The 27213-nt window shown below is 45.7% G+C and overlaps 1 protein-coding gene across 1 annotated transcript in view; it reads left to right on the forward strand.

Annotated features, from left to right (window-relative positions):
• The first annotated feature begins 523 nt into the window (after positions 1-523).
• LOC129695395 (15-hydroxyprostaglandin dehydrogenase [NAD(+)]-like) overlaps positions 524-27213 on the forward strand; it is a 38408-nt gene continuing 11718 nt past the window's right edge. The window contains exons 1-4 of the mRNA XM_055632304.1: positions 524-863; positions 1725-1848; positions 4216-4322; positions 7159-7255. Coding sequence (XP_055488279.1) covers positions 771-863; positions 1725-1848; positions 4216-4322; positions 7159-7255 — 421 coding nt within the window. The 5' untranslated portion in view covers positions 524-770. The remainder of the gene's footprint in view (positions 864-1724; positions 1849-4215; positions 4323-7158; positions 7256-27213) is intronic.

The following is a 27213-nucleotide window of genomic DNA, read 5'->3' on the forward strand; positions in this document are numbered from 1 at the left end:
AGAGAAGATTTACGAGGATGTTGTGTGGAATTGAGGGTCTGAGCTGCAGGGAGCGGTTGAGCAGGCGAGGGCTCTATTCTTTGGAGCGCAGAAGGATGAGGGATGATCTTACAGAAGTGTACAACATCATGAGAGAAATGGATCAGAGTAAGGGAATTGAGAATGAGAAGAACATAGGTTTAAGGTGATGGGGGAGAGATTTAATAGGAAGCTATTACAAAGTTTGGTGGGTATTTGGAACGAGCACCTATTTCATTTTTCCAGAGATGCTGCCTGACCCGCTGAGTTACTCCAGCATTTTGTGTCTATCTTCGGTGTAAACCAGCATCTGCAGTTCCTTCCTACACATGTTGCTTGACCTGCTGAGATGAAACACCAGCACGTTTGTGTCCTCTCCCCCCCACCCCCTCGCCAGTACTTCGTGCTATCTAGTGCGTGGCCGAGAGGGTGCATGGAAAGCGGCTCTGCTGTGCAGGGAAGGGAAGGAGAGTGTGGGTGGGCCGGAGTGAAATGGGACTGCGGCTTGCGGGTGATGTTTGCGATGCCCCGGAGGCTGCGTTTGTCCCGTCACAGAAAGCTTGCAAACAGCCAACACGTGATGCAAACATTGCAGGAGAGCGGGGACAGGGAGGCGGGGAGGGAACAAGAACTTTGCTAAAGTCCGCACGCAGGCTGACAGCTCACTTTGGCTCCGGGAGCCGGCGTTCCCTGCAGGGTTTACAGAGGTCGCCGCTTGCTCTCTCGCCTTGCCCGGCCGCCCAGCTCCCCCGATGGCTCTCTGTGGCAAAGTGGCGCTGGTGACCGGAGCGGCGCAGGGCATCGGCAGGGCGTTCATCGAGGCGCTCCTCCAGCAGGGATGCAAGGTACATCCACCCCACGGGCTGCGGGCAGCTTCAGCCACCACTTCTTATTGCTTTTTCTTCTTCACCCCCCACCGCCCCAGATCTCCGGAACTTATCTCCGCGTCCTCTATAGCCATCTCTACCTCCCTCCTCTGCTCCTCCGAGATTCACCGGCGCTGCGTTTCCCCGCTTCTCCGTAGCCTCACCGTCCCTTCCCTCCACCACCCCTCCCTCCCTCCATTCTCTCTCAATCTCATCCCTCCCTCCCTCGCTATATTCTCTCCATCCCATCCCTCTATCCCTCTTTCGGTTCTCTCTCCATTCTGTCCTTCCATCCCTCCGCTCTGTTCTCTCTCCCTACATTCTCTCCATCCCTCCCAACGATCTCTCGTTCCCTTCTCTCTATTTCACTTTCAGTTCTCCCTCCATTCCTTTCCCTCCATCACGCCCCGCTAATCTCTCCCCATTCCTTCTCCCCATCCGTCCATTCTCTCTATCGTTCTCTCCATCCCTCCGCTTCATTCTCTCTCCATCCGTTCTCTACTCCCCTCTCTCCATTCCCTCGCTGTCCCTCCCCTCCTCCCCTCCCCTCTGCTCTCTCTCCATCCCTTCCCTCTGCTCTCTCTCCCTCCCTCCCTCCCTCCCTCCCCATGCATTCTTTCTCCAACCCTCCTTGACACCCCCTTTTTCTCTGCTCTCTTCCATCCATGTTCCCTCCATCCCCGCTGCCCATTCCCTCTCCATCCCATCCCTCCACCCCTCTCTCTCCACCCGCTCCCTATCCCAAATCTTCTCCTCCACCCTGTTATCTCTCCGGTACTCACGTTCCCTCCACCCCTCTGCATTCATTCTCTTCCTTCTTCCTCCTGTGTTTACTCCCAGGTTGTTCTCCTCGACCTGAACCGTAGTGTCGGTGAGGCCTTTAAGGAGGAACTGGACAGAGAGTTTGATTGTGCCAACAGTTTATTCATTGCCTGCGATGTGGGCTCGGAGGAACAGTTGAAATGTAAGTGGCGTAAGATGAGGTTTGAGCCTCTTTGACATTAAATATAATCAACATTATAGCCATTGACTGTTGAATCTTAATTTGATCAATAGCACAATGTAACTGATTGCAATGTTTTGCAGATTAATAGTTGCAACAGTGCAGTGTGTGTGTGTGTTATTTCAGTATATGTCCACCCATACAGACAACACCCACACACACATACATATCACCCGCCTCTTGTATTAATATTTGTCCAAATTATATTGATGTATTATTTGATGAATGCTTTAACTTGTACCATAAGACTATTGTGATCTTAATAATTTTGCTACAACTTGGGCCTGTTTCCATGCTGTATGACTCTACGTCTCCCCTTTAGACCTTGTTTTCAATAAGAACACTTTCTCCCTACCTGGTCCATTCATGATTTAAATACATCCATCTGATCTCCGCTAAACTCCCATTCCACCGGGACAAATCCTAGCTCCTCCAGTCTATCCACAAAACCAAATTTACTTGTTTTATTAAAGTGTTGAGCAAGCGAGAGATCAGGTTGGTTAATACGGACTGAGTGGAGGTGTTCAGCGAAACGATCGCCATGCCTGCTATTAGTCTCGCTGATGTAGAGATGTTGACACCTGGAACAATGGATACAGTAGATGAGGTTGGAGGAAGTGCAAGTGAACCTCTGCCTCACCTGGAAAGACTGTTTGGGTCCTTGAATGGAGTTGAGGGGTGAGGTAAAGGGACAGGTGTTGCATCTCCTGCGGTAGCAGGGGAAAGTACCTGGGGACGAGGCAGTTTGGGTTGGAAGGGACGAGTTGACCAAGGAATTTCGGAGGGAATGGTCTCTGCAGAAAGCAGAAAGGGGTGGAGATGGGAAGATGTGGCCAGTAGTGGGATCCCGTTGGAGGTGGTGAAAATGTTGTAGGATTATATGCTGTATGCGACGGCTGATGGGGTGGAAGGTGAGGACAAGAGGGACTCAGTCCTTGTTACAAATGGGGGGATGGGGAGCAAGAACGGAGCTGCGGGGTATCGAGGCAACTCTAGTGAGAGCCTCATCTATAATAGAAGAGGGGAACCCCCGTTCCGATGCCCTGGTATAGAAAACCTCATCCTGGGCGCAGATGTGCCCTAGACGGAGGAATTGGGAGTAGGGGATAGAGTCTTTACAGGAAGCAGGGTAGGAAGAAGTGTAGACTAGATAGCTATCCAGGTTAGTAGGTTTGTTGTAGATGTCGGTCAATAGTCCGTTCCCTGTGATGGAGACGGTGAGATCTAGAAATGGTAGGGAGATGTCGGAGATGTTCCAAGTGAATTTCAGTGCAGGATGGAAATTGGTGGTGAAGTTAATGAAGTCAGTGAGTTCTGTATGGGTGCAGAAGGTGGCACCGATGCAGTTGTCAATGTAGCAGAGGTAAAGTTTGTGGATATATATATATATCTGCAATTCTGCCACTGGCCGTGTGCGGGATTTTGGCGCGTTTGGGGGGGGGGGGGGGGGGTTAAAACGCGATTTTCTCCGACCTGGTCCTGGATTATATTTTGTTGGAGTGCAAGATTTTGCTGAAGAATTGTTCCGACGGCCGTTCTGTGTGGTTTTTTTTAAAATTTGACCGACAAGTTAACCGCTGGAGTGATTTTAGAATCAGCTTCTGAAGCCATCAACGCCGACAACGGGGCCAGATTTTACGTAGGGGACAGGTAAAAGAAAGTCGTTTATTTTTATGTATAAAAGTGTTTCTTAAGATGCATTTAATTCACATTTTAAGTTGGAAACAGTGATTTTTTTCCCCAAACGAAGCGGCAGTGTTTTTGCTGCCGATACGGGTTTAAATCCACTGCAACCGCAACATTCCAATTGATCGCGTTCCAGAAAAATCCACTCGCAAGCTGATTTAATGGCCATTAATTTACAGGTATTAAACACGTCCTGAAACGCCACTCATTCCTTCTCTCCAAAGATGCAGCCCGCCCCACTGAGTTACTCCAGCATTTGTGTCTCCTGACAGATCCAAGTTAACTGGTTGAAGGACTGGAGGACAGAAGGTATCAGAGGGGTAACAAGCAGGAAAGTGGGTGAGAGACTGACTGGCCATGTCTTCAAACGACCCAGCACAACATTGATGAGTGTTCTTCGACAGAGTGGTGGGCCCATGGAACAAGCTACCAGAGGAGGTAGTTGAGGCAGATACTATATAAGACACATGGATAGGTACATGGATCTGAATGCGGCAAACAGGACTAGCTTAGGTGGACCCTTGGACCCTTGGACCCTTGGTCGGCATGGATGAGTTGAGCCAAATACCTTGTTTCCGTGCTGTGTGACTATGACTCTGCAACACTGCTGCTCTGTGATTCTATACTGTATTAATTTTTTAGGTGCTTTTAAGAAAGCAATTGAACACTATGGAGGCTTGGATATACTGTGTAACAACGCCGGAATAAACAATGAAAACAACTGGGAAAAAACGGTCAACATTAATTTGGTAAGAACATGAACGCATGACGTGACAAATAGCTCAAGCGGGCTTTATCAAGATGTTTATATGGTACGATGGCGCAGCAGTTAGTGCACTCTACCACAGTAACGGTAGGGTGCATGGAACGAGCTTCCGGAGGAGGTAGATGAGGCAGGTTGTATCGCAATGTTTAAGAAACATTTAGACAGATACAGGGATAGGACAGGTTTAGAGGGATATGGGCCAAATGCAGGCAGGTGGGACTAGTACAGATGGGACATGTTGGTCGGTGTGGGCAAGTTGAGCTGTAGGGCCTGTTTCCATGCTTTATGTCTCTATGAGACGGGACAAGATATTCAAGGCAAGTTTATTTTCAGACAGATAAAGGTAGTTGCCTGGAAGGCACTGCCAAGGGTAATGGTGAAAGCAGATATAATAGTGACACTTAAGTATTTAGATAGGCACATGAATAATTGGGAATGGAGGAGGGATATGGATCATATGTAGGCAGTAGGGATTAGTTTAATTGGCATTATGTTCGGCACAGACATCCCAGGCCAAAGGGCCTGTTCCTTGTTTTACTGCTCTACCTTCTTTGAATTGAGACTCTGAGTTTCATGGAGAGTTTAACGTTACATCGGAGAGTACATGATCAACACCAGACCAACTGGAACGGAGGCAAATAAGCACTAAATCCATTTGCTTTTCTCCTAATTAGAAAAGTCTGTCTTTGTTGCAGAGCCATGGAAAGAAATGCCTCTTGGTTTTACCTCTTAACTAAGAATCAATTCATTAGTATTCCACATGCATCATTATTCCAATATGCTTTTGGCAACTAAACCATGTTTAGTTTATATGTGTAAGAAAGAACATGCAGATGCTGGTTTAAATCGAAGCTAGACAAAATGCTGGAGTAACTCAGCAGGATAGGCAGCATCTTTGGAGAGAAGGAATAGGTGACGTCTCGGGTCGAGATCCTTCTTGGATGAAGAAGAGGAAGCTAGGAGGTTGCAGGGAGACTTGGACAGGTTGAGTGAGTGGGCAGATGCAGGTGCAGAATGATGTGGATAAATGTGATGTTATCCACTTTGGCAGCAAGAACAAGGAGGCAGATTATTATCTCAATTATGTCAGATTAGGAAAAAGGGAAGTGTAATGAGCCAAGTCAAACATACGTTAAGATACCACACATATTTATTAAATCTGCATGCAGCAAGGATCTACAGTCATCACATCTTGTACACCAGTCACTGAAGGTAAACATGCAGGTAGTGAAGAAAGCTAATGGCATGTTGGCCTTCATATCGAGAGGAGTTGAGTATAGGAGCAAAGAGGTCCTGCAGTTGTACAGGGCCCTGGTGAGACCACACCTGGAGTAATGTGTGCTGATTTGGTCTCCTAATTTGAGGAAGGGCATCCTTGCTATTGAGGCAGTACAGCGTAGTTTCATGAGGTTAATCCCCAGGATGGAAGACTGTCATATGAGTAAAGATTGGAAAGACTGGGCTTGTAGTCACTGGAATTTAGGATGCGAGGAGATCTTACAGAAACATATAAAATTATAAAAGGACTGGATAAGCTAGATGCAGGAAAAATGTTCTTAATGTTGAAGGAGTCCAGAACCAGGGGCCACAATCTACGAATAAAGGGGCCATTTAAAACTGAGATGAGAACAAACTTTTTCACCCAGAGAGTTGTGAATTTGTGGAATTCTCTGCCACAGAAGGCAGTAAAGGTAAAATTCACTGGATGAATTTAAAAGAGAGGGTCTGTCCCACGAGCATGCGACTGCATGCGGCGAGCGCTATCAAACCGGAAGCGGGGGCCGCGCGGAGGTCGCGTGATCCCGTACAAGTTGACGTGAAGTTCGAGCGAAGTCCGGGGGAAGTTCGCTGCGTACGGCGTCGAGACGTTGCATATGGCATCGAGACGCTGCGTATGACCGTCGAGGCGGTGCTTTCGGCCTCAATGTGGCTGCGGGCGGGCCGGCAGGCCGTTGCCGCGTGGAATTTTTGAACAGTGTCAGTTTTTCGGAGCCCCGCGCGATGTCGGGACCAACTCTGCACAACTCCATACGGCTCCGGCGATCGAAGTGGGACCGGCCCCACGAGGCCGTACGGCTCAAGCAACCACGTTAGGTCGCGCTTGCCGCATGCAGTCGCATGCTCATGGGACAGGCCCTTTAGATAACTAACTAGGGGCTTGTGGAATCAAGGGATATGGGGAGAAGGCAGGCACGGGTTACTGATTGAGGATAATCAGCCATGATCACAATGAATGGCGGTGCTGGCTCGAAGGGCCAAATGGCTTCTTCCTGCACCTATTTTCTATGTTTCTATGACCCAAAACGTCACCCATTCCTTCTCTCCAGATGTGCTGCCTGTCCCGTTGAGTTACTCCAGCATTTTATGTTTAGTTTATAGTTTAGTTTAGTTTGGAGATACAGCGCGGAAACAGGCCCTTCGGCCCACCAAGTCCACACACCGAACAGCGATCCCCGCACACTAACACCACCCTACACGCACTAGGGACAATTTAACGCATACATTTATACCAAACTAATCAACCTAAAGACCTGTACATCGTTATATTTGTGGGAGGAAACTGAAGATCTCGGAGAAAACCCACACGGTCATGGGGAGAACATACAGACAGCACCCGTAGTCAGGATTGAACCCGGGTCTCTGCCACTGTAAGGCTGCAACTCTACCACTGCGCCATTGTGCCGAACACTCTATGCTGGTCAATAAAGTTACATACACTCCCCATATATTTTTTGGATGACCCAGTTTATTGAGGAGTAACAGAACTTTTGAAAACAAAAATTGCTTATTTAAAGATGTCTCTATTTTTCAAATGCCAGACCGCTGTGATACGAGGAACATATTTGGCTTTGGAGCATATGAACAAACTGAGTGGTGGGAAAGGAGGAATTATTGTGAACGTGGCCTCTTTAGCAGGTAAGATTTCTGATGATTTTAGTTTAACCAAAAGCTGCTGTAGCAAAATTGATAGAGTGGAAATTGCCTTACAGAATACACCAGGCAATTGGAAAGGCCAATACTATATTGCCTTTCATTTCAAGAAGAATTGAGTACACAAATAAAGAAGTCTTACTGGAATTATTTAAGTCCTTGGTGAGCCCACATATGGCTTGCAGTAGTTTTGGTAAAACACATGTTCCCAGGACACTAACTGGAAATAATGCAACTGATGAATTAGTAAACACTATTTGTATCGCACGGGCTGAATTGGTTACCTGGACTGGAGAAACAAGGAACTGCAGATGCTGGTTCACCAAGGAAAGACACAAATAATTCAGTGGATCAGACATTGGACAGTAAGATTTGGACAGGTACATGGATAGGAAAGTTGGGAGGGATATGGGCCAAATGCAGGCAGGTGAGACTAGTGGAGATGGGGCATGTTAGTCAGCGTAGGTATGTTGGGCCAAAGGGCCTGTTTTCATGCTGTATGACTCAATGAATGTACGAGTCTACGACTATCTATCAACTCAGCACAGATTCTACCCCTCAACTTACACTCTAGAAGTGGTCTAACTGTGGTCAGTTAAACTACAAACCCACACATCTTTGGGATATGGGAGATCATATAAACGCTATTGCAAAACCATAGGGCCACAGGGAGAACCTGCAAAAGTCCGCACGGACAGTAACCAAGGTCTGGATTCAACTCGCATCTCTGAGTTTAAGAAGCAGCAGCTTTAACAGCTGCACCACTGTGCTGCCCTAAAGAGGATGTTTGTGATAACTGGATGATGTGCTCTTCCTGTGACATTGAGGCCAGAACTGCATCAAGGTTCCAGCAAACTTTCCTTTGTAAGAATTTAAAAAAAAATCAAAATAAACTTTATTCAGATTAAAAAAGATGTACAAAACAGGAACTGGATATGCTGATTGAGACTGGAGTAACTCAGCGGGACAGGCAGCATCTCCGGAGAAAAGGAATGGGTGATGTTTCAGGTCGAGACCCAGTTTAAGAGGAAATGAGAGAAGATATTTCTTGCTGCAGAGAGAGCAAGGAAATGCCTGGATGATTTTTAATGGCCAACATATCTTTAAGAAAGATTACGTGTTGGTATTTTTCAAGAGCTCAGGCATCTTCTCTGTATATCACATTTGAAGCTGTTTCTGCATCTTCTGTACTTCTGACTTTGTAACTCTGATGTGTGTGGTCCAACCCTGTGGTCTTGTTTCTCTGCAGCAGCTTTATGCTGCCCTGAAGATGGTGTTTCTGATAACCAGACCGTGCTCTTGTTCTTTCACATAGAAACATAAAAACATAGAAAATAGGAGCAGGAATAGGCCATTCGGCCCTTTGAGCCAGCACCACCATTCAATATGATCATGGCTAAACATCCAAAATCAATAGCCTATTCCTGCTTTCTCCCCATATTCCTTGATTCCGTTAGCCCTAAGAGCTACATCTAACTCTCTTAAATACATTTTGGAAGAGCTTTAGGTTGAGGTTTATTATTGTCACATGTACTGAGGTACAGTAAATAGCTTTGTTCTGCATGGTATCCAATCTAATCAGATACTATATATAAATACAATCAAGCCAAACTCAAGTATGATAGATGAACGAAGGGGTAGAGACAGAGTGCAGAATATGTTTCTCAGCATTGTAGCGCAACAGTTCCAGAGACAGAATCCAATGTCCGCAATGGAGTAAAGGAGAATCGGTCTATACCCTAGCTTATGGAAGGACTGTTCAGAAGCCTGATAACAGAGGAGAAGAAGCTATTCCTGAGTCTGGTGGTGCGCCCTTTCAAGCTTTTGTATTTTCTGCTGGAGCTGAGGGTAAGCCATATTCCGGTGCACTGTTGCCCTTCATGAGAGAGATACAGGGTTTGGAGGCTCTGTTCTGTCTGTTCCAACAGGAGAGGGGAGAAAAAGGGAAGGCTAGAGTGGGAAAGATGTTTGATTATGCTGGCTGCTTTCCCAAGGTAGTGTGATATAGAGGCAGTGCACGGCAGTCAATGGCGAGGGGTCTGGTCTGTGTGTGATGGATTGGGCTACATCTAGAATGGTATGGCGATGTGGGTACCTTTACTTCCCCTCTTTCAGGAGCACCAATCTAGAGATTGGATTCATGCCCAACTCTGGTACTGAAATCTCCAAGGAATTTGATCCCGATCTCCTTTGGTGTAAAGTAATCAAAGCTCATTTAAGATGTGACTGAAATCTGATTGTTTAGAAGAAGTACCTGCCTGAAGGTGTTGTTTATTTTCACCTTCAATGCACTAACACGGACACTGGTTGACTGGGGGGGGGGGGGGAAAATGTGCTTGAAGATGCAGATATCAGACATGACGCCAAACCCATGGTCAACTGGGCAGCAGTGATCCCACCCCTCGTATATACTTCTAATCCTGCACTTCAACAGGTGCCACAAGGCATGAGGAAAATACCAACACTGTCTCTACAAATTCCTTTAAATCGCTGGAAGGACGAGTGAATGAGTCATAATCGCAGCACCGAAACAGGCCCTTTGGCCTATCTTGTCCATGTCGAGAAAGTTGGCATTCATAGTCAGTCCTATTTGCCTGTATTTGGCCCATATCCACCTAATGCATTTCTATCCATAAAGCTCACCAAAAGTCTTTTCAAAGCCGTATTTCATAAGTTCTTAAGTTCATAAGTGATGGGAGTAGAATTAGGGCATTCAGCCCATCAAGTCTCCTTCATCATTCAATTATGGTTGATCTATCTTTCCCTCTCAATCTCAATCTCCTGCCTTCTCCCCATTACCCCTCACACCCTTAGGAATCACAACTGTCAATCTCCACCTTAAAATTATCCATTGACTTGGCCTCCACAGCCGTCTATGGCAATAAATTCTACAGATTCACCACCATCTGATTAAATAAACTCCACCTCATCTGCTTACAAAAGGTACGTCCTTTTATTCTAGAGGCCGCTAGTCCTAGACTCTCCAACTCGTGGAAACATCCTCTCCACATCCACTCGTTCCAGGCTTTTCACTATTCGTATCCATAATTGTATCTGCTTCTGTAGAAACATAGAAAATAGGTGCAGGAGTAGGCCATTCGGCCCTTCGAGCCTGCACCGACATTCAATATGATCATGGCCGATCATCCAACTCAGTATCCTGTACCTGCCTTCTCTCCATACCCCCTGATCCCTTTAGCCACAAGGACCACATCTAACTCCTTCTTAAATATAGCCAATGAACTGGCCTCAACTACCTTCTGTGGCAGAGAGTTCCAGAGATTCACCACTCTCTGTGTGAAAAATGTTTATCTCATCTCGGTCCTAAAGGATTTCCCCTTTATCCTTAAATTGTGACCCCTTGTCCTGGACTTCCCCAACATCGGGAACAATCTTCCTGCATCTAGCCTGTCCACCCCCTTAAGAATTTTGTACGTTTCTATAAGATCTAGAAGATATAACTTCCTCTTGTCGCTCGTTCCAGTTACGGTCTACCTTCTGAGTGAAAAGAATTTGCCTGCTGTGCCCCATCTTAAATCTCTCCCCTTTCACCTTAAGCTTATATCCTCTCATCTTTTAGAATGTTCTACCCTTGATGAAAGATTGTGAGTGTTCACATTATTCATGCCCCTTGTGATCTTGTATACCTCAGTAAGGTTACCACCCAACCTCCTACGCTTCAAAGAATTAAGGCAGTGTTGTGACTAATATCAGAGTCTTTCGCAAAAGAAACCTCCTCAATTCTGAAGCACTGATTACTCTACAGGACAGGCCACATCCTTTGTTTGCACTCCTGATATCAGACTCCCAAAATAGACAGTTATTTCTGAGCTGAGTTGTGGGAATAGATCACCAGTGAACGGAGGTTAACAGAGGTTAAGGTTTAAGGATGTATGAAAAACTTTTGTGAGGAAATGCAATGTTCCCACTGTCTTCGGGGAATTGATGCTAGAAATATTTGAAAATTGAAATGAAAAACAGAAAATACTTGTGACAAGGGAAACAGACTCAATGTCTCAGGACAGAAGAAACTCAGAAAGGTGCAGGGACGGTGGGGGGGGGGGGGGGGGGGGGAGGGGGGGGGGAGGACAGAGTCATAGAGTCATGCAGCATGGAAACAGGCCCTTCAACCCAATCATCCATGCCGACCAAAATGCTCCCTCTAACCTGCTCATGTTCCACGTTTGGCCAATATTCCTCTAAGCATTTTCTATTCTACCTCCCTAAATGTCTTTCAAAATCTTGTTATTTTACTTGCCTCAAATACCTCCTCTGGCAGCTCATTCCATACACCCACCACCTTCTGAGTGCAAAAGTTGCTCCTCAAGTTGCTATTATATCTTTCCCCTCTCACCTTAAACATAGGCCGTCTAGTTGTTGATTGTCCTACTCAGGGAAAAAGACTGTGCATTCACCCTACCCATTCCCCACATGATTTCATACAACGTTTAAGAACCATTTAGACAGGTACATGGATAGGGTAGGTTTAGAAGGATATGGGCTAAATGCGGGAGGTGGGATTAGCATAGATGGGGCAAGTTGTTTGGTCAGTGTGGGCAAGTTGGACCGAAGGGCCTGTTTCAACACTGTATGACTCTATGGCTCTATAACTGTATAATATCATACACCTCCACTGTGTTATCTCTCTGATATTTCTTTCTGATATGGTAAAACTGGGCAGACCACAGGGATGAGATGCAAGTGAGGTTTTCTGTCTCAATGAGTGAATGGGACCAGTTAGAGAGAGAGAGAGAGAGAGAGAGAAGAAGAGAGAGATCATCAAGAAAATAATGTAGGAGTTTTGAAATACTGAGCAGGAAGACATGCCCCACAGTGGTTAGACTTTGTTCATCTTCAGTCCCAAGAAAAGAAGGATGAACAAAACTACCTGAGCTAATATCTCATGGACATCTTATGCAGACCCAAGACATCAAGTCACCTGTGTTATAGAATTCAACATGGAGCTCAGAAGGCTAGAATGTGCCCATATAGAACACAAGATGTTGATGGTCTATGGGCATTCAAAGCAGAGAAGGACCATTCGCAAAGGTATTGAGTATCTCAAGCTCTTACAGTGGGAAGTAAGTAAGTAAGTAAGTAAGTAGGTTTATTGGCCAAGTATTCACATACGAGGAATTTGCCTTAGTGCTCCACCCACAAGTAACAACATGACATACAGTGACAGTTATGCCCCTGTCCCACTTAGGAAACCTGAACGGAAACCTCTGGAGACTTTGCGCCCCACCCAAGGTTTCTGTGCGGTTCCCGGAGGTTTTTATCAGTCTCCCTACCTGCTTCCACTACCTGCAATCTCCGGGAACCGCATGGAAACCTTGGGTGGGGCGCAAAGTCTCCAGAGGTTTCTGTTCAGGTTTCCTAAGTGGGACAGGGGCATTACGAATGACTCAGAAAAGACTAAACATTAATAATAATAATAAGACATTAATGATAAAACACCATTGATCAAGCATGTGAACCAACAAAATACCAGATCAAAGGGAGGTTACAAATGTTTGGCTGTTGAGTAGAGCAACTACTCGTGGATAAAAACTTTTTAAGTCTGGCTGTGGCAACTTCGACAGTCCGGAATCGCCTTCCAGAGGGAAGTGATTCAAAGAGTTTGTGGCCAGGGTGAGAGGGGACAGAGATGATCTTGCCCGCTCGCTTCCTGGCCCTTGCAGTGTACAGTTCATCAATGGAGCCAATAACCTTCTCTGCTAATCTGATGATTCGCTGCAGCCTCCAGGTGTCGTGCTTGGTGGTTGAGCCAAAGACCATGATGGAGAAGGTGAGAACAGACACTATGATGGCCGTGTAGAATTGGACCATCATTGCCTGTGGCAAATTGTGCTTCCTCAGCTGCCATAGGAAGTACATCCTCTCGTGTGCCTTTTTGACTGTGGAGTCGATGGTAGCCCCCCACTTAAGGTCCTTGTAGATGATGGTTCCCGGGAACTTAAAAGACTCCGGCACCAGGATGCCAGCTGTGACACTTCCTGTCTGTAGGCAGATTCCTCCCCATCCTACATCAGTCCAATCAGGGTTGTGTCGTCCGCAAACTTGAGAAGCTTGACAGAGGTGTCTGTGGAGGTGCAGTCATTGGTGTAGAAAGAGTAGAGGAGAGTAGAGGAGAGGAGAGAGTACGCAGCGTTGCGGTGCTCCTATGCTGAGCGATTGCGGGTCCAAGATGTGCTTTCCCAGCCTCACATGCTGCTTCTTGTCTGTCAGGAAGTTGGTGATCCACTGACAGAGGGGTTCAGGCACAGTCAACTCGGAAAGTTTGGAGTGTAGTAGCTCTGGCACAATGGTGTTGAATGCAAAGCTAAAATCAACAAACAGGATCCTTGTATAGGTCCCCTGGCGGTCCAGGTGCTGTGGGATGAAGTGCAGGCCCAGGAAGACGCAATAATCCAAAAGTCAATGGCGTTTTATTTGTCATGTGCTCAACTGCACAGTGAATTTTTCTTTGCATATATTACACATACGGGCGCCGCCATTTTTGGCACCATTATTCAAAGTCCAAAGTGCGGTCGGCCCGCGCGCTTGATGTACCGGAGGAGTTCCTTTGTACCGACGTCCCTCTCCTCTCCTCGCCCAGCCATCTTTGTGTCCCAGGGGTGACTCCTGCAGTCGACCTTGCAGGCGCTGGAGACATTAACCCAGTTCACCCTCCAGCTCCCTCCCAGTTAGGCCGCCCGATGAGCCTTCTTCCGGACGAGCACCATGGCCGCGGCACCTCTGAAAGCCCTCTACGAACAGCGGAGGAAGAAGACCATTTTATAAACCATCCAACCATCTAGCCTGTGGAGCACCTCGTGTGCAAGTGCCTGCAGTTCCTACATGAGTGACATCAGAATCCAGAGAAATAGGTCGGCCTTGATCTCAAGGACGACAAGGAACTGCAGATGCTGGAATCTTGAGCAAAACACAAAGTGCTAGAGGAACCCAGTGAGTGAGGAGGGAATGGACAGGTGATGTTTCGGGTCGAGACCCTTCTTCAGACTCCAAGGGACTGTCAAAAGAGGAAGTATTTTTAAGATTTTCTTTCTTCTTTGCATCATTAAAATTTACTGTAGGTCAAGCCAAAGACTGTGTTTTTCCCCTTGGTTTAGATTGCATTAAATCAATATTTGGTAAAGATCTATGGATATTTAAATGAAATATTATCATTGGATTTTAAGTGATCATCCTAGTAAAACCTACAACTGAAATGCACCCTGGAAAGGTGGTAAAGAAGACTTTTGGCATATTTGGATTCATCGGTCTGGGGGTGGGGGTAAAAGTCGGAAAGTTATGTTGCAGGATAAATCTTTGGTTAGGCTGCATGCAGTTCTGGGTGTCCAGGACTTATCTAGTTTTGTTTAGAGATACGGTGCGGAAACAGGTCCTTCGGCCCACCGAGTCCACACTGACCAGCGATCCCCGCACATTAACACTATCCTACACACACTGGGGACGATTTACACCTACACCAAGCCAATTAACCTACAAACCTGTACGTCTTTGGAGTGTGGGAGGAAACCAAAGATTTCGGAGAAAATCCACGTGGTCATGGGGAGAATGTACAAAGACCGTACAGACAACACTCGTAGTCGGGATTGAACCCGGGTCTCCGGCGCTGCAATAGTTTAAGGCAGCAACTCTACAGCTGCGCCACCGTGCCGACTGGTGTAGGGACTTTGAAGAGACAGAAGATGAGGTTCACCAGAATGAAACTTGAATTAGAGGGTATTAACTATCAGGCAAGGTTGGACAAACTTGGATAAAATTGTTTTATCTGGAACACAAAAGGTTGAAGTGTGACCTAATAGAAGTTTATGGAATTATGAGAAGCATAAATAAGATTAATAGAACCTTTTCCACAGATGGAAACGCAAAACACCAGAGGGCATAGACTTTAGACATCAGAGGCACAGTGTGGAAACAAGCCCTTCAGACCACAGAGTCCACGTCGACCAGCGATCGCCCCTTACACTAGCATATCCTACATATCCTAGCATATCCTACTAACAACAATTTACAAATTTACAGAAGCCAATTAACCTACAAATATGTACCTGTTTGGAGTGTGGGAAGAAACCGGAACACCCGGAGAAAACCCATGTGGTCACAGGGGAGAATGTACAAACTCCGTATGGACAGCACCCGTAGTCAGGATCGAACCCAGATCTGTGGCACTGTGAGGCAGCATCTCCACCGCTGTGCCATTGTCCTGCCCTAGTTTAAGGTGAGAGGGGCAAAGTTTAAATGATATTTGTGAGGCAAGTTTGTTTGTGCAGAGAAGGGATTGCCTGAAACGTACTGCCAGGGGAGATCGTGGAAGCAGATACGACAGTGGCAGTTAAGAAGCATTTAGACAGACACACAGACAGGCAGGAAATGAAGGGATATAGATCAGATGTGCAGTTTAAAGTGGCAACATATTCGGCACATTGTGACCCAAAGGGTCTGTTCCTGTGCTGTACATGTCTATCCCTTCGACACCACCTCTTCCACATCCAACAATGGACCATTGTGGGCTCCACATTTCCTTGGTCGTCAGTGCTGGCTCTGATTTGTTCTGAACCTTTTCATACCTCTAGTTTCCCTCCTTGACTCTCAGTCTGAAGAAGGGCTTCGACCAAAAACGTCACCTACTCCTATTCTACAGAGATGCTGCCTGACCCGCTGAGTTACTCAGCATTTTGTCTTTATCATCTGCACATATCCATGTCTATGAAGGAGATCATATGACCCTAAATGGATTTACTTATGCACCTTTTACTTCCCATGCTTGGTCTATAGTGACTCATTTCTTGACGCTTCAGCACCCATCCATCACTGGATAAATGTGATGTGAATGAGATCACTGCAACATTTTTTCTTTATGTCCTTTCTAATCAGTCTACCAATTCTATCTGTGCTTCCCAATTATTTCCCTCAGCCAAGGGAGGCAGTTATTCTTGTATACCCCTTTTCATTTCACTGCACATCTCGTATGTGTATGTGACGAATAAACTTGACTTGACTTCAGTCTCTTACAATATTATTCAACTTCATTAAATCTCCACTTTCTTTTTCCAAAGAAAATAAGTCCCAGCGTCAACAATCTCTTCATAAAAGCAAAACTCACCAGCCCTGGTAATATCTTGCCAAACCTCCCCTGTTTGCCCTTCATTGCATTTATACATCAGTGTCACTTCCTCTACTGGACTTTATCTTGCACTAAACGTCATTCCCTTTATCATGTGGATGGCTCGATTGTAATCATGTGTAGAATTTCCGCTGACTTGTTAGCACGCAACAAAAGTTGTTCACTCTACTTCGGTACGCGTGACAATAAACTAAGCCAAACTAAACTAGCATTTTTTGGTGCATTGGCACAGAATGATATCCTCAATCAGCAAATGACTGGCCGCAGATAACGAGCTTCACAAGCCAAGCATTTTCCACCCTTGAAATAACAAATGGAAGGAAATTCTGCTGAAAAGTCACAGTGGCAGAAGTTCACAGCGCCCTGGTGTCTGGGGATGTGCTGTCCTAGCACTTGGAGCTGCCTCGTCAGTAACTTGTAGATATTGCATCTCATAAGCCGATCTTCACAAGGCAAGACAGCTAGTGAAAAATGTTTTGCAGATAGGGGAAGCTGCCTTCATTACTCCTTATACACCCACAGCTGTGCAGCTAAGTACCATCCTATCAACAACTAGAGAGTGGTCCTGAGCTACCATCTACTTCATTGGAGACCCTCAGACTATCTTTAATTGGACTTGATCTTGCACTGTACTCTATTCCCTTTATGCTGTAACTGTACACTGTGGATGGCTCGTTTGTAATCCTGAATAGTCTTTTTGCTGACTGGATAGCTCACAACAAAATGATTTTCACTGTACCTCAGTACACATGACGATGATAAACTAAACGAAATCAAGCCACATTTATTGTCAAATGCACAAGTACGGAACTCATGGCTAATATTGTTGGGAAAGTTGCTGTCTCTACCAATGGAAATAAAAATGCAATAGTAGGTCATGTTTTAATATAAATGCAACCCTTAATGCATTGGGAAGTTTATGCCTTGCAGGGTATAGCAGTTTATGAGAAGGAAGTGTGGAGGAAGGAACTTCCAGATGCTGGTTTACATCGAAGATAGGTACAAAAGTCTGGAGTAACAGCGGGACAGGCAGCATCTCTGGAGAAAAGGAATAAGTGACATTTCGGGTCGAGACCCTTCTTCAGAGTGAGAGCCAGGGGAGAGGGAAACTAAAAGTATGAAAAGATATAAAAAAACAAATGGTCTTTCATTCATTTGTTCAGTAGATGGTATTACGGGTCAAAACCCTGGCTGAAGGAGGGTTCTGACCCCGAAACGTCACCTTTTCTCCAGAGATGCTGCCTGGCCCGCTGAGTTACTCCAGCATTATGTGTCTATCTTCAATATGCGAGAAGATCTGTCGGAGATTGTCATAGGGCATAAGTATGATATTTTCAGGAAAGTTGAAACATCAACTTTCTGCAACTTCAATATCAACTTTCTGCAGCTTCTTGGGGGCTTGAGCAGAGCAGTTCTCAAAGCAAACTCTTGAGTTCCCAGATTAACACTGACAATCCCATCTTGGATTCAGACTCCCCCGCTGGACTCCATGGGATTTGCTTCTGATGGATATCCTCACGGATCTGACGCCTAACACGCAACGGAGGTGGGGCGTTGAGAGCGTAGGGGGGGGGGGGGTGGGGGTGGGGGTGGGGGGGGGGGGGGGGGGGGGGGGGGGGTTTGCTGTCACGTGTGGCAGCAGGCAGGAGATAGGACTGTTTGATTAGCTTTTGTGTCTTTGTCGGAGTCAGAAACATGGTGACACTTGTGTACTGTCTAAGTGAGGTCCGATATATAACTTTACCAAGTTGTATGCAAAACAAAGCATTTCACTGTACCTCATACATGTGCCAATAAAATATCATTGAACTCCACTGGAGTTCGACCTAAATTATCGTGCCTATGTCTGTGGGCTGGGTTTGAACTCACTATACTCACTTCCTGCTCTGAGATAGGAGAAGCATCAGCTGAGTTGCAGACTATTACTCAAAGACGGAGAGTAAATAAGGAAGAAGATACCCACTGGCGGGTGGGTTGGCGATGAATGGACTGACAGAAATATCTTGAACACAAACTGGAAACAGAGGGACCAGATTCAGTCATTTTAGTACGGGGAGGATTATTGCGTTGTATCTTCTTCTACTCTTTGGTATTTTAAATACATTTATTTTAAGATTAAAATAAAAATAATAAAAGACGAACAAAAACATATTAATAAAAATAAAAGGATTTGTCCTACAAAATTTGGATTAATTCAAAAGGCAGCAATTAATGGCCTAGAAGCTGCATGCGGTTCCCCACCCCTGGATTAGCCCATTGCTGCTTCAATATATGTAGAGTGATCAAGTTGCTGATTAAGTAACTGTAGTGGTTATGTGGTTTAAAGTTATTTTTATGGAGTACATTTGTCAACTGCTTGTGCTATTGCACATGGATTGAAAATCATGTGAAGTTGATCGAAAGGGAGTGGAATTATTAGATCAGAGCATGAGGGTGGGGTAGGTGTGATTTACTGTAATCCCAAATATAGTACATATAACAGTACAGCACAGTGTGGCCCTTTGGCCCACAATGTCCCAGCCAAACACACTACCAAGTTAAACAAACCTCCTATGCCAGCTCATGAACCGTATCTCTCCATTCCCTGCATATCCATGTGACTATCATTGGTTTTCGTTTGTCGGGACATTCGAGTATGTCAGGAAGTCATGACGCAGCTTTATAGGACTGTGGTTAGGCCACATTTAGAACATTGACGATGGCAGCTTCGCCAATAGTCTGTCTGGCTTTTCACCTTTTTTTTTGTTATTTTTAGTGTGTTTTAAAAGTTTGTGTTAAATTTCTCTGGTTTGTTTTATGTGAGGGGTAGGCGGGAGGGGTCAGGGGGAAACTTTTTTTCAATCTTTTACCTTGCCGGTGATCCGGTTGTTTTTCCGATCGTATCTCCGGTTGCTCTACGGCCTAACATCATGGAGCTGGCGGCCTTGCTCAGGACTGACTTTGAGCCCCACCACGGGGGCGTGGACTTACCATCGGAGCCGATTTCTTGCCTGGGATCAACGCTCCAACCGCGGTCTGCGGATTTTAACATCAAGGGTCTTGGGTTGACCGTAGATGTCGGGAGCTCCAACGACGCAGAAGGTTCGACCAGCCCCGACCTGGGTTACGATCGCTCAGCGTGGGGTTGCTGAGATCCCCCTGATGCAGGAGCTTGATCGCCCCGACGGGGAGATCCTGAACGCCGCCGGCTACGGGAATCAAAATTGTCCCATCAACGGAAGGCTCGAGGCCCCCGACAAAGAAGGGAAGAGATTGAACTTTTTTACGCCTTTCATCACAGTGGGGAATGTGGTGGAGTCACTGTGGTGGATGTTTATGTTAAAATGTATTTTGTGTGTTCTGTTGCTTTTTATTAGTATGAGTGTATGGCAAATCAAATACCTCGTATGTTGCAAAACATACTTAGCTAATAAAGTAAGTATGAGTGTCGCCCCATGACTTCAAGGATATGGAGGCATTGGAAAAGTTACAGAGGGGGTTCACCAGAATGATTATGGGGTATTATAAGGAGAGGTTGGATGGACTTGGATTGTTTTCTCTAGAATAGTGGCGGGGAGACCTGATAAAACTATGTAAAATTACGAGAGGCATAAATACGGTAGACAGTCCGGTCCTTTTTCCCAGGATGGAAAAATCAAATACTAGAGGGCATAGCCTTAAACTGAGAGGGGCAAAGTTTAAAGGAGATGTACAGGGCAAGTTTTTTACACAGAGGGTGGCGAGTGCCTGGAATGTGCTGCTGGTGATGGTGATGGAGGCAGAGTCGATGGTGGCATTTAAGAGACTTTCAGATAGGCATGTGGATATGCAGGGAGGATATGGATTTTCTGCAGGCAGATAACAGTTGGTAACATTGGACAAAGACATTGCGGTACGAAGGGCCTGTTCCCGTGCTGTACTGTTTAATGTTCCATGTTCTATGTTCTAGTCTGACCAATTCTTTGGCTGAGCTTTAAATTTGGGTGACTCTCTTTTGTTTCCTGTCTGGTATTACCCTTATGACTAATTTTAAAAATATTGACCCTTCATCCATAGATATTTGGAAGCTGCCCATGCAGGATACAGCAGCACTGTGATATGGTAACATTCAGCCAGAATTCTGGACCACCATGGTCTCAGAGACACGAGTTCAAATCCCACAGTGGGCAGCTGAAGAACCAAAATCCAATTTTGGTTTAGAAGGATTTGAGGAGGAAACACTTAACTCAGATGTTGGTGGAATCTGGAAAGCATTATCACAGAGGACGAAGAAGGCATTCTCACACATTTAGGAGGCGTATAGATGAGCACTAGAAACCCCATACTATGGAAGATTACAGGCCAAGTGCTGGGAAATAAGTTTAGTAGAGATAGGTACTTAATGGCTAGCATGTACATAGTGGACCTAAAGGCATGTTTAGCATGCAGTATGAGTCCAAATCTAGAATTTTAAGGCTAGTTACTGTACATGTAAACCAGTCTGGTTCAATAATGACCTTCAAGAATACTCTAGCTGGTCGTGCTTTGTTATGACTATTAATGTCGGTAAAGGTGGATAGGATAGGAAAGGTTTAGAGGGAGGTTACACAAAAAAACTGGAGAAACTCAGCGGGTGCAGCAGCATCTATGGAGCGAAGGAAATAGGCAACGTTTCGGGCCAAAACCCTTCTTCAGACAGATTCAGGTTTAGAGGGATATGGGCCCAAAGCAGGCAGGTGGGACTAGTGTAGATGGGGCATCTAGGTGGGCCTGGGCAAGTTGGGCTAAAGGACCTACTTAGTTTAGTTTAGTTTAGAGATACAGTGCGGAAACAAGCCCTTTCGGCCCACCGGGTCCGTGCCGACCAGCAATCCCCGCATATTAATACTATCCTATACCCACTGGGGACAGTTTTTACAAGGCCAATTACTCTATATACCTGTAAGTCTTTGGGGTGTGGGAGGAAACCGAAGCATTCGGAGAAAACCCACGCAGGTCACGGGGAGAACGTACAAACTCCATACAGACAGTACCCGTAGTCGGAATCAAACCCGGGTCTCCGGCGCTGCATTCACTGTAAGGCAGCAACTCTACCGCTGCTGCCACCGTGCAGTCCTGGCACTGTGGAAGAAGTTCTAAACTTATTGTGATGCAAGGAACTGCAGATGCTGGTTAGTCTGATGAAGGGTCCCAACATGAAACATCACCTATCAATGTTCTCCACGGATGGGTCTGACCCGCTGAGTTACTCCAGCACTTGGTGTTCTTCTAAATTTATTGAGTTCTGTTTTTAGGAAACATTGCCTAAACAATCTTTTTCCCCCCTCTGCCTAGCTGTTTGTTGAACTCGGCTATGGACCGATTTGATTGAATTCAATAACCATGTCTTCCTGACCACCACCCACGGCTCCGCTAACACCCGCTAACACACACCAAAACTACACCCACTTCCAGTGGATTCATTGATGTAAACATACTGCAAAATATCAGGCTGATCTCTGCATTGATGGAACCTTTTATGAGTAAATTGGTGATTTTTAGTTTTTTCAATTCAATTCAACTTTAATGTCATCGCACAAATACAAGTATGAGCACAACGAAATGCAGTTTTGCGTCAGTTTAGGGGTACAGCATGGAAGCAGGCCCTTTGGCCCATCAGGTCCATGCCAACCATCGATCACGTGTTCACATTAATTCAATGTTACCCCATTCCCCACAAAGTAGGGAAATTTACCGAGGCCAATTAACCTACAATTAACCTACAAACTTGCACGTCTTTGGGGTATGGGAGGAAACGGAGCACCTGAGGAAACCCACGCAGCCACAGAGAGAACGTGCAAACTGCACACAGACAATACCTGAGGTCAGGATCGAACCGGGGTCTCTGGTGCCGTGAGGCAGCAGCTCTCCCAGCTGCGCCACTGTGCCACCCAACTGTTGTTGGGGGACAGAGAGTGGAGGTTAACAAGCAAACTCCTCTTACAATAGCTGTGGTCAGGGCTTTGCTTCACAACCTGGATATGCTGCTGATTGATTCAGAGTTCATCCAACAGTCTTGTGTATCATTGCTTGCAGTTCACTCCTGTTTCCATAGTCGAGCTGCACTTTTCAACTACACGTAATCTCAGCAAAGAGTTAGGTCACCTGGTAACAAGCATTATGTCGGCACCTTTCCAAGAATATATCACTTTGACATATTGCAATGTCAAATTGCATTCAGAGAGTCTCTAGCTGTGGTATTTATGGACTCGTCTCAGATTTGTACACCGGATCTCAAGCATAGAAAGTTGGCTCCACAGAGCCTTGGGGGAACTTCCTCAGCAGAGTGCACTCAGTTCAAGAACAACTGGAAAAGCCTGAACTATAACAACACCTCTTTAGGCCGCTCACAATGCATTTTACTTTTAACTCTACACCTGGCATTTGGCGCTTGAGTGTTCTCTGAAATGATATCACCCCAGCAGGTTTTGATCGATTGAAAGATACAGCATGGAAACAGGCCCTTCGGCCCTCGTGCACTAGTTCCCTGTTCTCACTCTTTTGCACCCACTCACTTCACACGAGGGGCAATTTACAGAATGCAATAAACTAAAAACCCACATGTCTTTGTGAGGTGGGGGGAAGCTGGACCACCCACGCGGTCATAGTTTAAAGATACAGCATGGGAACGAGCCATTTTGCCAACTGAGTCCACGCTGACCATCGATCACCAGTTCACACTAGTTCTATGTTATCCAAATTTCTCATCCACTCCCCACATACTAGGAGATGTTAACCTACCAGAAGCCAATTCACCTACTAGCCCGCATGTTTTTGGGATGAGGAAGGAAGCTGGAGAACCCAGAAATGAACCGACGCAGTCACAGGGCAAATGTGCAAACTCAGCACAGACAGCACTTGAGGTTAACTACGTACCCGGGGCTCTGGCGCTGTGTGGCAGCAGCTCTACCAGCTACGTCACTGTTCCATCCTTTTAGATAGTCAAAGAGCCACACAGCACAGAAACAGGCCCTTCAGCCAATCTTGCCCATGCTGACCAAGCTGCCCCATCTACACTAGTCCCATGCTTGGTCCATATACCTCTAAACATTTCCTGTCCATATACCTGTCCAAATGTATTTTAAATGCTGTTATCGTACGTGCATCAATGACCTCTGGCAGCTTGTTCCATGTACCTACTACCCTTTGCGTGAAAAAGTTGCCTCTCAGATTCCTATTAAATCTTTCCCCTCTCACCTTAAACCTATGCCCTCTGGTTCATGATTCCTCTAGCCTGGGTAAAAGACTGTATGTTTCAATTCAGAGCACTGAACATTGGTAAGTTTGTGATGAATGGGAAGGTCTTTCTGCTGTCAACTTCCAGATCCAACCATGGTGGATCCCTTTTCACTCCCAGAAATTTGATTCTGGCAACTCTACTCACTTAAGAGGGATTTTCCAACAGGTCCAAAGGGTCATGCAGTCAAGCACACCTTAGCAAATGAAAGTGAGGCCAATGCAAATACCATTAAACCTTTTATGACTTCTAACAAGTGATGCAGGCAACACCTATTTTATTTCTGGGATTTTTTTATTTTTGTTTCAGTGAAAATGACAAAACTTCTCTTGGCAAGTCTCGAAAAGACTGCTGTAAATAATTGCATTACCTAAAAGTTTATTTATACAACATTTTTTGTTTCTGGTTGGCAAGAACGTGATAGTTAATGGTGATCATGGAACAACAAGGAAACCTTACCGTGGGTCAGGTCAGTCCAGGAGTCCTGAGAGATGTACAAGTTCACGAGAGGAATAGATAGAGTAAATGCACAGGGTCTTTTACCCGGAGTAGGGGAATCGAGAACTAGAGGGCATAGGTTTAAGGTGAAGGGGGAAAGATTGAATAAGAATCTGAGGGCCAACTTTTTTACACAACGGTGGTAGGTATATGGAACGAGCTGCCGGAGGAGATAGCTGTTTAGCTCTGTTTAGTTTAGTTTAGTTTAAGTTAGTTTAATGTCCCATTTACTTAAGGTACAATGAAAAACTTTTTTGTTGGGTGCTAACCAACAAAGACTATACATGCTTATAATCAAGCCATCCACTGTGTATAGACTCAGGATAAAGGGAGTAAGGTTTAGGACAAGATACAGTCCAGTGAAGTCTGAGGGTCTCCAATTAGGTAAATTGTAGCTCAGGACTGCTCTCTAATTGGTGATAGGACGATTCTGTTACCTGATAACAGCTGGGAAGAAACTATCCCTGAATCTAGTGGTATTTTATAACTTCTGTACCTCTTGTCTATGGGAGAGGGGAAAAGAGGGAGTGACCAGGGTGAGACAGGTCCTTGATGTTGGTGGTCTTGCCGAGGCAGCGTGAAGTGTTGACGGAGTCAATGGAAGGGAGGTTGGAGAAGTCAATACAGAAAAATAATTTGGTGATATAACCCAAGTTATATCACCAAATTACCATAGTCTTCTGATCTTCTAGAGTTTAAACGGATGAGAGATGATGGTGTGAAACATTTCGAGAGAGATTGGAAAAATATATGCTGAAAGGATGCTTCCCTTGGAGAGTCGTGCCTGAAGGTAGATTGTCAATTTGGGAATGAGATAGAACATTGAACATAGTAAAGTGCAGTACAGGAACATAGAACACAGAGCAATACTGCACCAGAACCGGCCCTTCAGCCCACAATGTCTATGCCCTTCATGATGCCAAGACTAAACTCTTATCTGCCTGCACAAAATCCATTTCCCTCGATTCCTATTCACATGAGTGTCAAAAATCTTCTTAAATGCCACTATCGTATCTGCCGCAACCACCACTTTGACAGCACGTTCCTGGCACTCACCTTCCTCTGGGTAAAAATACCTGCTCCACACATCTCTTTTAAACTTCTCCTCTCTCATCTTAAAGAAAATTCCCAATAGGCCCCAGTGAGATTTGAACTCACAATCCCTGGTTTACAAGACCAGTGGTCTAACACCTTTGCTATGGCGCCTCTGTGTAAAAACCTGCCCTAGTGGTCTCCTTTAATGTTTGTCACTTTCACCTTAAAATAATGCCCTCTAATCCTTGACATTTTCACCCGCGAAAAAAGGTTCTGACTGTCTACCCTATTCACGCCACTTACTCCCAACCGGTGTTCCAAAGAAAACAATCCAAGTCTGGCCGGACTCTCCTTATAACTAATGCCCTCTTGTCCAGGCAGTGTTCTGGTAAACCACTTCTGCACCCTCTCCAAAGTCTCCACATCCGTGATGTAATGGGGTGACGGAGATGAGTCAATCTGTTTTCTTAGAGGATTGTGCATAGAGTCATAGAGTTTATACAGTGTGGAAACAGGCCCTTCGGCCCAACCTGCCCACCACTGGCCAATATGTCCCAGCTGCGCTAGCCCCACCCGCGTGTGTTTGGTCCAAATCCCCACAAACCTGTCCTATCCATGTACCTGTCTAACTGTTTCTGAAACGTTGGGATAGTCCCAGCCTCAACTACCTCCTCTGGCAGCTTGTCCATATACCCACTGCCCTTTGTGTGAAAAGATACCCCTCAGATTCCTAATAAATATTTCCCCTTCACCTTGAACCTATGTCCTCTGGTCCTAGATTCTCCTACTCTCGGCAAGAGATTCTGTGCATCTACCCGATCTATTCCTCTCATGATTTTATACACCTTATGCATCTTCGTCATTCTCTTACTTGGAGACCTGGATCATTGAGTATCTTCAAGGTTGAGATTGATAGACGTTTGGATGCTAAGAAGTAACAAGATAAAAGATACATGTGGGGAAACTTGACAAATATATGATTAGCTAATATAGTGAATGACAGAACAACTTGAAGGGGCCCACTTCTGCTTCTGGCTTGTGTCCTTTCTGCTTAAGTTCGTCATTTTCCTCAACAGCTCTGTGCGGTGGCAACTTCCGCATTTCCAATCATGTCACTGCGTAGTTTCTTCCAATATTCCTTATTAGATTTAGTAATAGTTTGTTGGTAAGTTTCTGACATGTTCAGTAAGAAAATCAACTCCACGTCTGCCCATAAGCACATTTTTTAAAAATCGTATCAGGAGTAGGTCATTCAGCCCAGCGAACCTTCTCTGCTGTTCCACCAAGATTGTGACCAATCTTCCCACTCATCACTATTTTCCTGTCCTGCTTTCAGATTCCTTTAACATGAGGGGAAGGCACGGTGGTGTAGCGGTAGAGTTGCTGCTTTACAGTGCCAGAGACCCGGGTTCGATCCTGACCATGGGAGCTGTCTGTATGGTGTTTGTATGTTCTCCCTATGACCACATGGGTTTTCTCAGGGTGCTCCAGTTTTCTCCCACACTCCAAAGCCAATATTGTAAATTTCTCCGAGTGTTTAGGTTAGTGCGAGTGTATGGGGTGATTGGATAGTTTAGGATAGTGCTAGTGTTTGGGATGCTTGTTGGTCGGCGTGGACTCGGTGGGCCTAAGGGATACAGCTTGTTCTGGCACTGTATCGCTAAAGCCCAAAGTCTATTGATCTGTGTTTTGAATGCAATCAGTGATTATCGCTCAGTGGTCTTCCGAAATGATAAATTCCCAAATTGTGGCATCCTTTCAGTGAAGCCATTTCTCCTCATACACTAGGTGGAGCAGCAGTAGAGTTGCTGCCTTAGGCGCCTGTCCCACTGTACGGGGTAATTCAACAGTTCTCCCGAGTTTCCACTGATTCGAACTCAAAGAATTGTGTATAGCCGTTCGTAGGTACTCGGGGCTCTCGTGTCCATTGAAGGGGCCCACTTTTTCTGGCTTGTGTCCTCGTTCACAGTGCTGAAAAAACTTCACGAGTTACCGCGTTTCCCGAGTACCTGCCTTTAGCATTACAAGCCGCTACGGGACATC

The sequence above is a fragment of the Leucoraja erinacea genome, chromosome 3 (genome assembly GCF_028641065.1).
Source record: "Leucoraja erinacea ecotype New England chromosome 3, Leri_hhj_1, whole genome shotgun sequence".
Lineage (NCBI taxonomy): Eukaryota > Metazoa > Chordata > Chondrichthyes > Rajiformes > Rajidae > Leucoraja > Leucoraja erinaceus.